Below are 13204 nucleotides of genomic sequence, written 5' to 3' on the forward strand. Positions count from 1 at the left end.
AAATGCCATGATTTTATTCTCTTTTACTGCTGAGTAATATTCCATTGTGTATATATGCCACATTTTTTTATCCATTCGTCTATTGAAGGGCATGTAGGTTGGTTCACAATTTAGCTATTGTGAATTGTACTACAATAAAAACTGATGTGGCTGTGTCCCTGTAGTATGCTGTTTTTAGGTCCTTTAGGTATAGACCGAGGAGAGGAATAGCTGGGTCAAATGGTGGTTCTATTCCCAATATTCCAAGAAATCTCCATACTGCTTTCCATATTGGCTACACCAATTTGCAGTCCCACCAGCAGTGTATGAGTGTGCCTTTTTCCCACATCCTTGCCAACACTTTTTGTTGTTTATATGCATAATAGCTGCCATTCTGACTGGAGTGAGATGAAATCTTAAGTGGTTTTGATTTGCATTTCTCTAATTGCTAGTGATGATGAACATTTTTTCATATATTTGTCCTTTATCAGTGGTGACAACAATGACTTTAACTGAATAAGTACTGACTGACTGAGATTTGCTGTCAGGCACCGTTCTATGCTTTTGGGGTCATATGCAAAAATAAAATTGCTCAGATCAATGTTCTAACATGTTTTCCTATTGCTTTCGTCTAGTAATTTGGTTGGAATTTCTGAAGCAATATTTTAGATCTCAAAGCAATTTTAGAAACTCTGTCATGAACATTATTAAAGAGACCAGAAAGAGATCCCTGCTCCACTGAGGCCTCAAAAGAAGCAGTGAGAACTCCAAGACCCTTCATTCAGAAGATCCAGACTGGTGGGCCTGCATATATCTGAAAAGTTTGCTCTGTAACCTGGCAAGATATCCACAGTATGGTTTACCCCTTGGATAGTTTTCCAAAACATTAGAGAAGAAAATAAAAAGAAATATTTCTACCTCTGAAAGAATTTATTGAGGCTCAGAAGTCATATTGACCCTGAAGTAAGAGGCAAGAAGAGGTCAGGTCCCTCAAGGAAACCTGCCCATGTTCAGCAAAGGACATCAGGACAGCACCTGTGCTGGCCTCAGGAAGGTAGGAATTTCACATGGGAATGTAAAGGAGAGAGAGACTGGTATCCAGATTTGTTGTTCACATCTCTTGAAAGAACACAGTTTCTCAGAATTCAGTTCCTCTCTATATAAAGAAGCACCTGAATTAGTTGTGTTTTTTTTCTTTCTCTTTTTTTCCTCAAGTTTTCATTCTTCTCAATTTCTAAAGTTAGCAATGTGACATTTCCCCTTACCACTAATATACTTAAGTCATGATTTATTTAATAGTTTTCTTAAAATTTCTCTTAAAAAATCAGTTATCGTTAATAATGTGTTATATATAATCTCACTCAACTCACAGGTTTGATTATATATTTATTTTTAAATAAACACAAAAATATTCAAGTAAAATTCTATCTCAGTTCACCTTCTTTTATCTTTTTATATGTTTTGAATATACATTTGCAACATGAAAAGTACATTTCAAAAACACTTGTTGGGAGTGTAGTTCAGTGTTAGAGCACTAGCCTAGCATGCTCAGGGTTCTGGGCTTGATTCATAACTCCACCATAAAGAATAAAAGAACAGTAATAGTAACAATAACAATAATTTATTGAGGGTGTACAATTTACCAATCACAATTCTAAGCCCTTTGCCCATATAACTAACTTAATGTTTACATCAAACCTGTGACAAGTTAATACTATCAATTGATCCAAGATAAGGAATCAGAGGCCCAATGGAGGTTAAATAAATTGCTCACAGTAACTCTCAGAAAACAGAGAATCCAAAAATCAAACTCAGATTTCTAGTTCTAGGATCAAACCACTACTGATACCAAATCATACCCAAAACCAGGTTGGGGACAGAGGGGCGTTGAGAGGCAATTTTTTAACTTTAGATGTAGTGTGACAAACTTGATTTGCTTTTTCATGCCATTTTGGCCCTCCTAATGATGCAAAAGGGTCAGACAACAAATAATTTCAAGTGATTTAAAAAAACATAACTATTATAGATAAGAGCTAAAAATAGTTATATTTTATAAATGGCAATATTTCATTTACTGTCATTATTCATGTTTACTCTACATTTTCTTTAAAATTTACCATGTGTCTCATGATGTGTGTGACTAGAGAGCTACAAAATTAATAGACTGAACTTAACCGTTTTTAATCCCTGTTCCAGAGGGAGACACAGAAAGGTTAATACAGTGTACTAAATGCTAAGATAGAAGTAGCAGAAGGACATGGTAGCACAAGGTCAGGTGATGAACCAGAGAACTAGTATAAGAAAAAAAAAAGCACTGAATTGACCAAAAATTAGAAAAGAAACAGAGAAAACCAAACAATATACAATGGATTTTGAAAAATTTATTTTTAAAATTATTTCTTGAAACATAATTTCCAAATCATTTTGTTTATTATAATCTAGATTCCAACTAGATCAAAAAGTTTTAAAATACAAGAATAATAATATTTTGTATGACTAATAAACTCTTTGGAAAATAAGAATAATTAAAACATTCCTTCAAAATTGACTTAAAATGTAAATACCATTCAATAAATGCATAGAAATGTTATTTTGTATGTAACATTGAAGAATATATTAACTTTCATTCATTATTTTGTTCAGATTTGTCTAACCAGAAAATGGTGTCTCTTTATAATTCATAGATCTCATTGAGTCTTTTAAGCATAAACACAAATAGGTATTAAAATCCTTCTCTGTGTCAGATACCCTCTCAGGCACCAGAAAATATTAACTAGTAATAGTTCTAAATAATAAATTCACTTAAAAAACTATACCAGACTAGGATGAATGAGTGTACATGTGTTCTGTATAAAAATAAACATTATCTTCTGGAATACAAATTCAGTATTCCCCCTTTTTTTAGGTTTGCCTAGAAAATCTATCTGCTACAGTTTTCCTTTCTACCCTATCACTTCATGTTTTGAAGTATATTTGAACAAATGTGTTGATAAAACAAAAACATTGAGCAGAATATCTTCCATATTTCTTATATTATTCTTCTTAGTTCAAGTTGAACATGTTGGGTCTGTGCTATGGTTTCATATGTTCTGAGTATATGAATTTTTAATATGTTTTCAGCACTCTGTATTATAGAACCACAGTACTGTACTTTTCCCCAAAAAGTAAAATGTTCAGTGTATTCTTTGGTGTGTAATAATAATTTCCATTGCTTATACTGACTTACAAGGCTTGTGATGTTAATACAATGAGAACTTCAACAAGGAACTTTTAACATTTTCACTACCATCAAAATAACTTTGTACACTTTTAGGGCACTTCAATTTAACTCCTCCAACAGCTGGTTTAGCAGTACTGTTCAGCTGTTATTTTACCATATCTCTGATTTATTCATGCTTAAATTTGCCACAGCACTAATCCAAAACCTTCTCCTAAGCCCTTCTCTCTCATTCCACATTATCACATTAAAGTAGGGAGTCAGGCATTAAGAACATAACCCTCTTAAGCCCCAGCCTCTCCACTAATGGTGTCACCACATAAGAAAGAGAAAAAGCAAACAATTAGATGTATGAATGAGTTATAAAGAAAAAAATATAGGGGGGTACAAATGTCCAAAGAAGATAGAGGGTTGGGGAAAGCTGTTGGAAAATTCATAAGGGAGGGAGGGACAAGAATGCAGGTTATTTGAGCTTGGAAATTTTTGTGAAGCATTTGGCTGTGATGGGAAGGTATTAGTGGGGTTTTATAGGTAAGTAACACTAAATGTAATGCCTCTGAACAGTGAAAAGATCAAGTTTGAAGATTTTATCTTTGACTCCATAAGATCTCCCAGGCCTTTAACTCTCCTAATCTATTCCAATTCTATCCAAACCCTCTTAGCCTGGCTTCCTTTCTTAAAGAGCTTCAACACTGAAAGACCTTTGAGGAGGGGAGGACAGATGGTATATAGCTTGTAGAGGTAGAACAGGTAGAAGCTAAGAGAATTCTTCTTTGTCTTCATAGAACCTTCAGTCCCTTAACACTCTGATTGTACTACATTCTCTGTATTCTCTCTACAGGGCACACTTCCCTTGGACTTCATCCTTGACTAAATATTATCTTGATTGTTCCTATAACTCCCCTGCCCTTCTACTTTTAACCAACCTTACCTGGAAAACACTCGACCATGTGAGACTGAATTTAAGTCTACTACCACTCTAAGCAGCTGAATCTTAAAGTAAGTTTATGTTTATCCCTGGGTTACTAAGGATATCTGATCAAAACTACTTGGTGGTATTATTAGAGTTAGCTGTCTTAACTCTCTTTAAGCTTCAAATATTTATCTCACCAGACAACAACTTCCCTTTCCACTTTATCCATCTACCTTCTGGTGTGACATGTAAATAACTTGACCTAAATCTGAATATAACTTGAACTCTCTACTTCAAGTTTCAAAGGATATATGGTCTTTGAAGCTCATAGCTCTTTAGAAATATTTTAAAATTTCTTCTGTGTTCTATCCTTTTTAATGATGTTCATTTTGGCAAAACTAATGATAATGATTATACCACCTAAAACTGACCAAGTTCCATTGTTCGGGGTATCTTATATATATATGTCTAAATTAACTTTACCACTATTAAAATTACTACTATATTACTAATGTAGCTATTAATATTATACCTTGTAGAAGAGAAATTACGGAAACAAAATGCCCTTTCTCCAAGGGTATTATTCCTATTTGGCCCTTTTAATTAAAACTGACTTCTTGGTAGTTCTTATAATTTTCTGATATTTTTATGGATTCCTAAATATTTTTCATAGATTCCTCTTTTTTCTCCTACAAAAACCAGGTAGGAAGCTGACCTCAGCCACCACTTATCTAACTTTAAACATGTTTCTTATAGGATTATATCCACTTTAATCATTTAAAATCAATTTTTAACTGTTCAGATTCACCTCTAAATTTCTACCCCCTCCAAAGATAGACAAAATACTTAATTGTCTCCTGAATGTAACATAAATTGAGGAATAAGTATAAGCATTTTGAGTACTGAATCTCCAGTACTCAAAACATTATCTAATATTTAGATAAATTCTCAGGTTGTACTATATATTTTATATATTTCATTATAGCAAATTAAATTGGAAGATAGCATCTACATAGCTCTTTTTTGCCATCAGTAAATAAGCATCAAGGATTTGTCAGACATCTAGATTCAAGATTATCTCATTGGTACAGATGAGGGGGGGCTAAAGATTTTTCCTATGATTGAAAGAGACTTAGAAAATATTAAAACATAAAACACATTACAAAAATTCAACCATGGGTTGCAGATTTATGGCAACATATTTAGTAATACATATTTGTGGAATATTTATCTTGTGAACTAAGCCCATTGACATTTTCCAGAGCATAGCAGTCATTTGTGGATGAAAAATGTCCTCTTTTCATTACTACAAAAAGGCAGGATATATACATATCTGGTCCATCAGTCTTATAAAATCTGATGTTTACAGAGTATGAGATTACACCTAACAAAATAGGTTACTCATGTGCATATCATGTGTTCTTCAACTGTTAACATAATCCACAGTTTTTCATTACATTATTGGATTTATTCATATCATTTTTAAGATTCCATTCTGAAAAAAAAAAAAGGATCAACTAAGTTTAAATGCAGCTTATCAACTTCTTCATTTGCAGAAGGGATTATCTGGGTGATCTGAATTTCAAATACCCTGTATTAATTTTGTCCCTAGATTCCTTTTATCCACAAGAGGACATTTCTCTTGTATCCAGGGCCTTTTGTAGTACCCTGCAGTCATTGTTCCATCAACTAAGGAGGGCAGAGAGTGAAGGAACAGAGAGAGGGAAGAAGGTGAGGCAGAGAGAGAGGGGAGGGGGGGGTAAAAGGAAGAAAAAAGAAGGAAAATTCTTGGCCATTATTTCTTTAAAATTTATTCTGTGTTCTCTTGTGCACACGTGTCCTGCACCCCATCTCTCTTAGGGTTACAATTACACATATATTAGACTATATTAGAACATATACTGTTTTTCAAGTTGTAATTTCTATGATATCATCAGCTTCTGATTCTTTCCTGGGCTATGTTGAATATGATGAACCATTTTCTCTGTTAGTTAACTTTTTATTTCTAGCATTTCTATCTGGTTCTTTCGCTTTACATCTCTGTGCTGAAATGATCTCTGTAATCTTTCTTGTGTACATTTAACACCAGAATCTTCCATATAATAATCAAGGTTATTTTAATACCCTTTTTAAGAATTACAACATCTGTGTTAACAACCAACACTTCTGACTATTGCTTTTGTTTTGGGTGGTACTAGGAATTGACTCAGAGACATTCTACCACTGAACTACATTCCCAGCCCCATTTTTAAATATTTATATCTTGATACAGAGTCTTGCAAGTTTCCCAAGCTCAGCTCAAACTTGCAATATTTCTGCCTCAGCCTCCTCAGTGACTAGGATTAACAGGTATATATATGCCACCATGCCCAGCAAACTAGTGCTTTTTTTAATCTTCAAACATTCTCTTCTTTCTTTTATGTATTTTTATAATTTTTGTTGAATGACAGGTACAACTTATAGTTCAATAGATAATAAGGTAAATAAATGTGTTTACGCTTGAACATAATTACACTTTTTCTTCTGAGATGTCATTAGTGTGGAAAATTGTGTTATTTTAGTCCACATGAGAGAAAAGGTGGACCACCCCTTGGAAAAATGGAGTACTCTCACCCCTGAAAAACACTACAGCCACTGTTACAATGCAAGAATATCAAGCTAAATCATTTCATATTACTCCAATGTATGACTTGGGCACTTCCAGCCAGTTCTTGTGTTATCATAATTTCTTATTTGTTACATATTACGAGGGATATTAGGTTGTCAATAATACATTCAAAGGATATGAGTTATTTCAATTTTTAATATTTATTCATAGTAGGTAATTCATGTTTATAGCAAAAATACAGGAAAGGAAGCCAAGCTATTGTCTAAAGAAGATATATTTATTATTCCATTATATTATATGCTTAATATAAGATGAAGTAAAGCATAAAATTTTTTTATCACCCTTTCCTACTGATGCCAAAATACATTCAAGTAATGAATATTTGCAAAGTGTATTTAGGAATTAAGTTTAAGGTACTTACTCTTTCTATTATGCTATGGAACTAACTTCCCTTGTTTAATTGTTCTACCAAATGAAGTAGTAATTCACACCCAAATTAATGGGCTTTAATTATTGTTTCATATTTTATACTGATTATAAAATAGAAAAATAATCCTTTTGCTTTTAAAGGCCATTTTATAAATATACCTGGAAGAAAGAAAGTGAGGCATATTTTTCAAATAAAGACTTAGGACTTCGTTCCTTCCTACCCTGGAAACAAGGTATCCTCTTTTCATATAAAGATGCTCTTGTGTTTTGTTTTTGTTTTAGATTCTCTGCTTGATCTCAGTAAGACTCTTATAAGGTACCTATAAATTCAAGATGTATTAATATTCTCTTCGGTTTGGAGATGTTGGAACACAGGGTGTTGTGAATATCTAATATGAAACTGCCATTTCAATACTGCATAGGAAGAGACTTACCAAAGGAATTTTTGCCTCTAGTTTAGGCTGGACTTAGGCATTGGCAAAAAAAAAAAAAAAAAAACTAGAAAAATAGGCTCATCCTGTTTAGAAAATTATATCTTCTTCTGAAGAACTGTACAATAGGGTCAAGTAAACTCTTCTCTCTTTAGACTCTACTTGAAAGAAAAAAAAATACTGAGGAAAAGGGAAGGCAAAACTTCTGCTATGTGAATGAGACATAAATGTTTTCTTCTTTCTAGAGGGTTCTAAAGTTAGATGTCACAAGTGACATATAGGTAGATGATAAATAAATTGAGAGGCTGTGCAACACTGTCAGAAGATTTTTAAATGTTAAAAAATCTGAGATTTTTTTCATTTCTGAAATTTTTAAGAACTCAAATTATAATTCTATAATTCTTCATTATTAGTATTCTTAATAAAACATCTCTTGTTGAGCATTTATATTTTTCACATTTTGACATTCTAAATAATGTCAACTATGTCCTGAGTACACTTTTTGTAAAAATAGAGATATTTTATGCATTTGAAGAAGGGAAAAGCTATACAGTTTAATATAGAGATTGGTTTTGTGTTTCCTAAAGAAAATTGAACCCAACCTAGATACACACCTAAATATATGCCTGCCACTTTTACTCTTCAGAGACAAACAAAAGGTTTGGCCATCAAAGACCTAAAGTTTAATGCCACAGGGCATGCTTGCAAAAAGTTTCAGACTAGAAATTTTTCCAAGTAGGTGATACCAATCTCACATTGAATCCATAACAATAAATTCCAATAAAGCTCCTACAGAATGGCAACTTTTAAACAATTTTAGTTCCAGCTAAACCCTCCAAGACAAATTAATTACAAAATATGCCCCCTTTGTAACTGAGTTAACTTCTACTTAAAGACAGTTAGTTAGAAGTCATTTAATTGTTAAAGGAAAGTTGCTGGAAAAAAATGTTTTTGGTGTTAGTTTCATTCCTGTTAGATCATACTCACAGTAGTTAAATAGTAGGACCCAATTTCTGTTAAGGGTCTTCCTCGTCAAACTAACAAAACCAAGTATTCTTTTGATTGTTTCTCTTTATCAGAGAAATAATTATAATATATATTCATATTTTCTGAAGCAACAAGTTTATAATCTTCCTGTTCATAGGGCCAATCAAAATGAAGCTGCTTCTTTGGGTTTGCATCCTGTGCATTGCTTTTGCAAGGAAGGTGAGTAAAATGGACTTTTACAATCATACCAATGGTATAACTATGAAATAATCATTGGAAAAGATTCATGCTAAAGATAAAATTATTTCCCTGTTTATTAAAAAAGCAGAGAAACATATTGATGAGCATGTGGTTTGTTGTATCATAGTCTTCAAAGGAAGTTTTAAAAACCAAAATAATGACAGTTACAAAAACTAGAGCAACCACAAGGATAAGAGTTAAGTAATGTAGGAGTCTGGAGGAGGAAAGAACTACAGAGAACCAGAATCCCATGTAGACAATTTTAGCAGAGTTTTATCTCTTATAATTATAGAATGCTGAATTGGGACTTCTCTGGCAGGGAAGTTCCACTGCTAGAGGTATTTATGCCAAGTCACAAAGAATTCTTGATGGGACAAAAGCAAATGAACATAAAGACCTGCAGTGTAATATAAATAGATAAAAGATTATTTGAGGGCAAATTCTTAATCCTAGCCAGTGAGCAGTGAGTGTGCCGAATACCCTCTTTGAGAAAATAATAACACCTTCACCCAAATAATTGTTTTGAATACTAAATAATTATGTAAAGTGCTTAGCAGAGTATCTAGGATATAGTAGGAAATGATACACTACTATTATTTTGTCCAAATTTAAAATATTATTCTACTTCCTAAAATTACCTGAATCAAGCTTTAACTCTTCAAATGGTAAATGATGAATTTACTATTCTCTCTATCTCTGTCTCCTTCATACACACACACACACACACACACACACACACACACATTAGCAAAATTAGATAAATAAGAGCTGAATGATCTTTCATATGATGAAGATTTATGTACACATAGGATATTACACACTAAAATTCATCTGGCCAAAATAAAACTTCCTGATATATGATGATGATGATGGTGATGATAAATAATTCATACTGATGATTCCTATCTCAAAGAAACTATAATAATTATAAGGTTTTGCAAATTTCTTCATTAATAAATAAATCTGGGTACAGCATTTTCAAATAAATAACCTTACTAAACTTCTTTTTTCAGAAGTGTTTTCCCTTCAATAAGGTAAATCTTTTTCATTTAAACATAAATATGTCTAGTTTTACTTTAGACTTTGTTTTTTTGTTATGTTGTTGCTGTTTTAATTTTTTTAGTTGTTGATAGACATTTTTATTTATTTATTTATTTTTATATGATGCTGAGGATCACACATGCTAGGCAAGCACTCTACCACTGACCCACAACCCCAGCCCATAGATTTCGTTTTAAATTTAACAATTCTCTAATTCCTTAACAATGTAATTTAATGACTGCTAATGATATTGAAATAGTACTTGTATTTATCTTTTCTGATTTGATGGAAAATATTTATTAAATATAAATATACATGACCTGAATATATTTATCAGCAATTCTTTATTTCTTTTCAATGACCAGGAGCATTAAATAAATGCAATAATTTTGTGGTATAATAAAATGTTTGCTTTGTCCAGAGTTTCTTTCATGCCTCTGTAATATTTATCACAAGGTAGTTGAACAAACTACATGATGTATCCAGCCAGGCTTTTCTTGCATGAGCTGTAGTCATTCTGAATGTAAGTAGAAATCTGAAGAAAAAATGTCTTTCAGTGCTGTTTAATTTAAAATAATCATTGTTTTCTTTGTTTTAGAAATCTTTCTCATCCTCATCCAGTGAAGAGGTAAAATATATTCATATTTATTTATATCTAAGGATACTGAAATGTATCTTACATTATTCATTTTTTCTTTAAAATTGATTTTTTATCAAATAATGTTCAGTGATTTAGCATTATTATATTTTTCCTTGAAAAGCAAAGAATTTATTTAGGAACCTATTCATTTCTTTTCCTCTGATGGGCACATTTAAATACACAAACAGAAATATAAACATATTTACATTTATACATTATATAACTTCTTATTTATACTGATATCCTGTCTAATTTTACTGCCTGTTTATTAGGATAAATACTTAAAAGTCAAATGTAATTATATAATAAAGTTTTACATTTCTAAAAGTATAGACAAAGCAGTATTTTCCAATAAATACAAAAACTGAGTCTGTTTATAAATTGCGTCTATTATTGACAAGTTAACTTTGAATACATGTAAAAAATAACTCCATAACACTAACATAAGTATACAAGAAATATTAATGTCGTTTGTCATACTTTAAATTGATATTTATCAAAATTCAAATTTTCTTGAATTTTAATTGAGCTATACAGTAATCAAAGACTCTGGGGGTGGCCTTCCCATGAAAAACTGATAAATTTATGAAAAGAAATAAAACTTCATGAATATAGGCCAAGAAACATAAATTTAAAATGTAAATTCTTATATAATTTTGTGGCTTTGAAATTCCCTATCTTACACATGTGTAAGAGACAAACCTGGAACAACCAGAGAATAATATGGAGTTCTTACCAAAAGAAGTCATTTGAAATTTGATGATAAATTCATGAATAATGTTAATAAGGTAGTCATTTAAAATGCAAATTCCATAGGGAAAATTATATATGAAAAGCCAATTGTATATCATCCACATGCTAACTGCCTACTCTCTTGATAACAAATTGAGAAGCCTGGCTTGAAGTGAATGTGAATGGACACTTTGATGAAGAAAGGAGTTCAGAGATAGAAATCTGAATTTGGGAATAGAGGGACCCCTGTCCCTGGAACAACAATAAGGGAGTGAAGAAATGAGGGCTTTTGGAGACAACTTTAGAGATGTTGGGCTAATGAGGACAGTACATGGGGTAGCGCAGAGAAGGCCTGGAAGCACCAATCCTACCTCCTTATATCAACTCTGTAGCATACATAAACATCTCTTAGTTTTGCCCAGGTCTACACTGGCATAATCTGCAGTCTATAACACTCTTATTTGCCTAAACACAAAATACTTTTCCCTCAATTTGGGTTTGTTCAATTTTTTTAAGTAATTATTATAAGCTACATTCAAAACTTATGAAAAGACTAAATTTGAATTCTTCTTTAAAAAAAATCATTACTTATATAATACTACAGCCATAACGTAAGTAATAAAAAGATAGAACATAAAGTTACTTATCATTTACTTCTTTGCTTCTTCCTTAGGATGTCAGTAGCTATGGCTACCCACTTAATCCATCTCTGGATATTCCTTATGGCTCACCAAATGATGATTTCCCAACTCGTCGTTTGCCTACTCTTTCCTATCCTCAAATGAATAGTGGAATGAATAGTGGCCCCAAATACCCTGTAGCTGACTCTGAATCAGGGCAATCTCCATATCCTTGGGTTCAGTCTGCTTCTGGCTCTCCCTATGTGTACCAAGTCCCTAGTTATTCCCCACCTCAAATGAACGCTCCTGAAGCTCCCGCTGCTATGGCTGGTCCTTGGGCTCCCTCTGCTGCTGCTCCTCTAGTTCCTCACTATTATCCTCCTCCACCTCCTCCTCCTCCTCCTTCTCCTCCTAGGGCATTTCCCTTTTCCCATCCTTTAAGTATGTCTGCAGCATCTGCAGAACCAGCTAGTCTATCTTTTGAATCTGAGTCAGCTGCAGTTACATCTATGCCTGTAGCAGCTGAGCCTGCTGCAGAGTCACTTTCTTCAGAGTTGACTGCAGATCCTCTTTCTTCAGTTGAGCCCGGTGAAGTCACAGATGCCCTGACTGCTGCAGCCAAACATGCTGCCTCCCAGTCTGCTGCAGTTAAATCTGTTGCATCCCTGCCTGCTGATGTCCCGTCGACTGCAACTGAACTTACTGGTGCAGATATGCCTGACACCCAGTCAGCCTCAGCCAAATCTGATGCAGCCGAACATGCTGTAGGCCATTCTGCTTCAGTCAAACCTGGTGGTAATAAGCCTATTCTAGACAAACCTGCTATCTCAGAATCTCAACCCTCTCCTCTTGACCAGGTGGGTTGCCAGTACCTCACCACTGGAATGCATGAGATTTGTAGGAGAAGAAACACAACCTCTCCATAAGCAAACATTTAGAGAAGCTTTATTGAAGTACAATTGACATATGCCAAACTGCAGGTATTAAAAGAGTACACTTTGATAGGTTTTGACACATGTATACACCCACAAAATCACTACCAGGATAATGAACAGCCAGATTTTGCCCATTCCTTTGTAATCCCAGGTTCCCCTTTCTCCCATTCTTGATCTGTTTTTGTTTGTCTGTTTTTGTCTCTAGAAATTGGCTTGGATTTGGTTTGAATTTTATGTAGGTGGAATAATACTGTAAGAATTCCTTTATGTCTGGCTTCATTTATTTTAGATAATACCATGAAGATGTGTAAACCAATAGTAGGGTTTGTTTGGTGTGTTTTTTTAGATGGGGGGGTTGTTTGTTTGTTTGCAGATTATGATTTTATTATATAGACAGAACATAATCTTTTACCCACTCTTCTATTGATGAAC

The 13204-nt window shown here is 33.2% G+C and overlaps 1 protein-coding gene across 1 annotated transcript; it reads left to right on the forward strand.

The window, feature by feature from the left end:
* The first annotated feature begins 8732 nt into the window (after window positions 1–8732).
* Window positions 8733–12763, forward strand: Prr27 (proline rich 27). Its single transcript, XM_048785741.1, has 4 exons — window positions 8733–8783; window positions 9818–9838; window positions 11891–12102; window positions 12280–12763. Exons 1-4 carry the CDS (start codon window positions 8733–8735, stop codon window positions 12761–12763), a joined length of 768 nt encoding a protein of 255 aa, XP_048641698.1.
* The last annotated feature ends 441 nt before the right edge of the window (window positions 12764–13204 follow it).

The sequence above is a fragment of the Marmota marmota genome, unplaced genomic scaffold, assembly GCF_001458135.2.
Source record: "Marmota marmota marmota unplaced genomic scaffold, marMar, whole genome shotgun sequence".
Classification (NCBI taxonomy): Eukaryota; Metazoa; Chordata; class Mammalia; order Rodentia; family Sciuridae; genus Marmota; species Marmota marmota.

Excerpts from the sequence above, each read along its gene's own strand:
- Prr27 (XM_048785741.1), top strand. The coding sequence starts at position 8,733 with ATGAAGCTGCTTCTTTGGGTTTGCATCCTGTGCATTGCTTTTGCAAGG. Across the intron at positions 8,784-9,817 it reads GCATTGCTTTTGCAAGGAAG|AAGTGTTTTCCCTTCAATAA; the intron begins GTGAGTAAAATG and ends TTCTTTTTTCAG. Across the intron at positions 12,103-12,279 it reads GCTTCTGGCTCTCCCTATGT|TATGTCTGCAGCATCTGCAG; the intron begins GTACCAAGTCCC and ends CCATCCTTTAAG.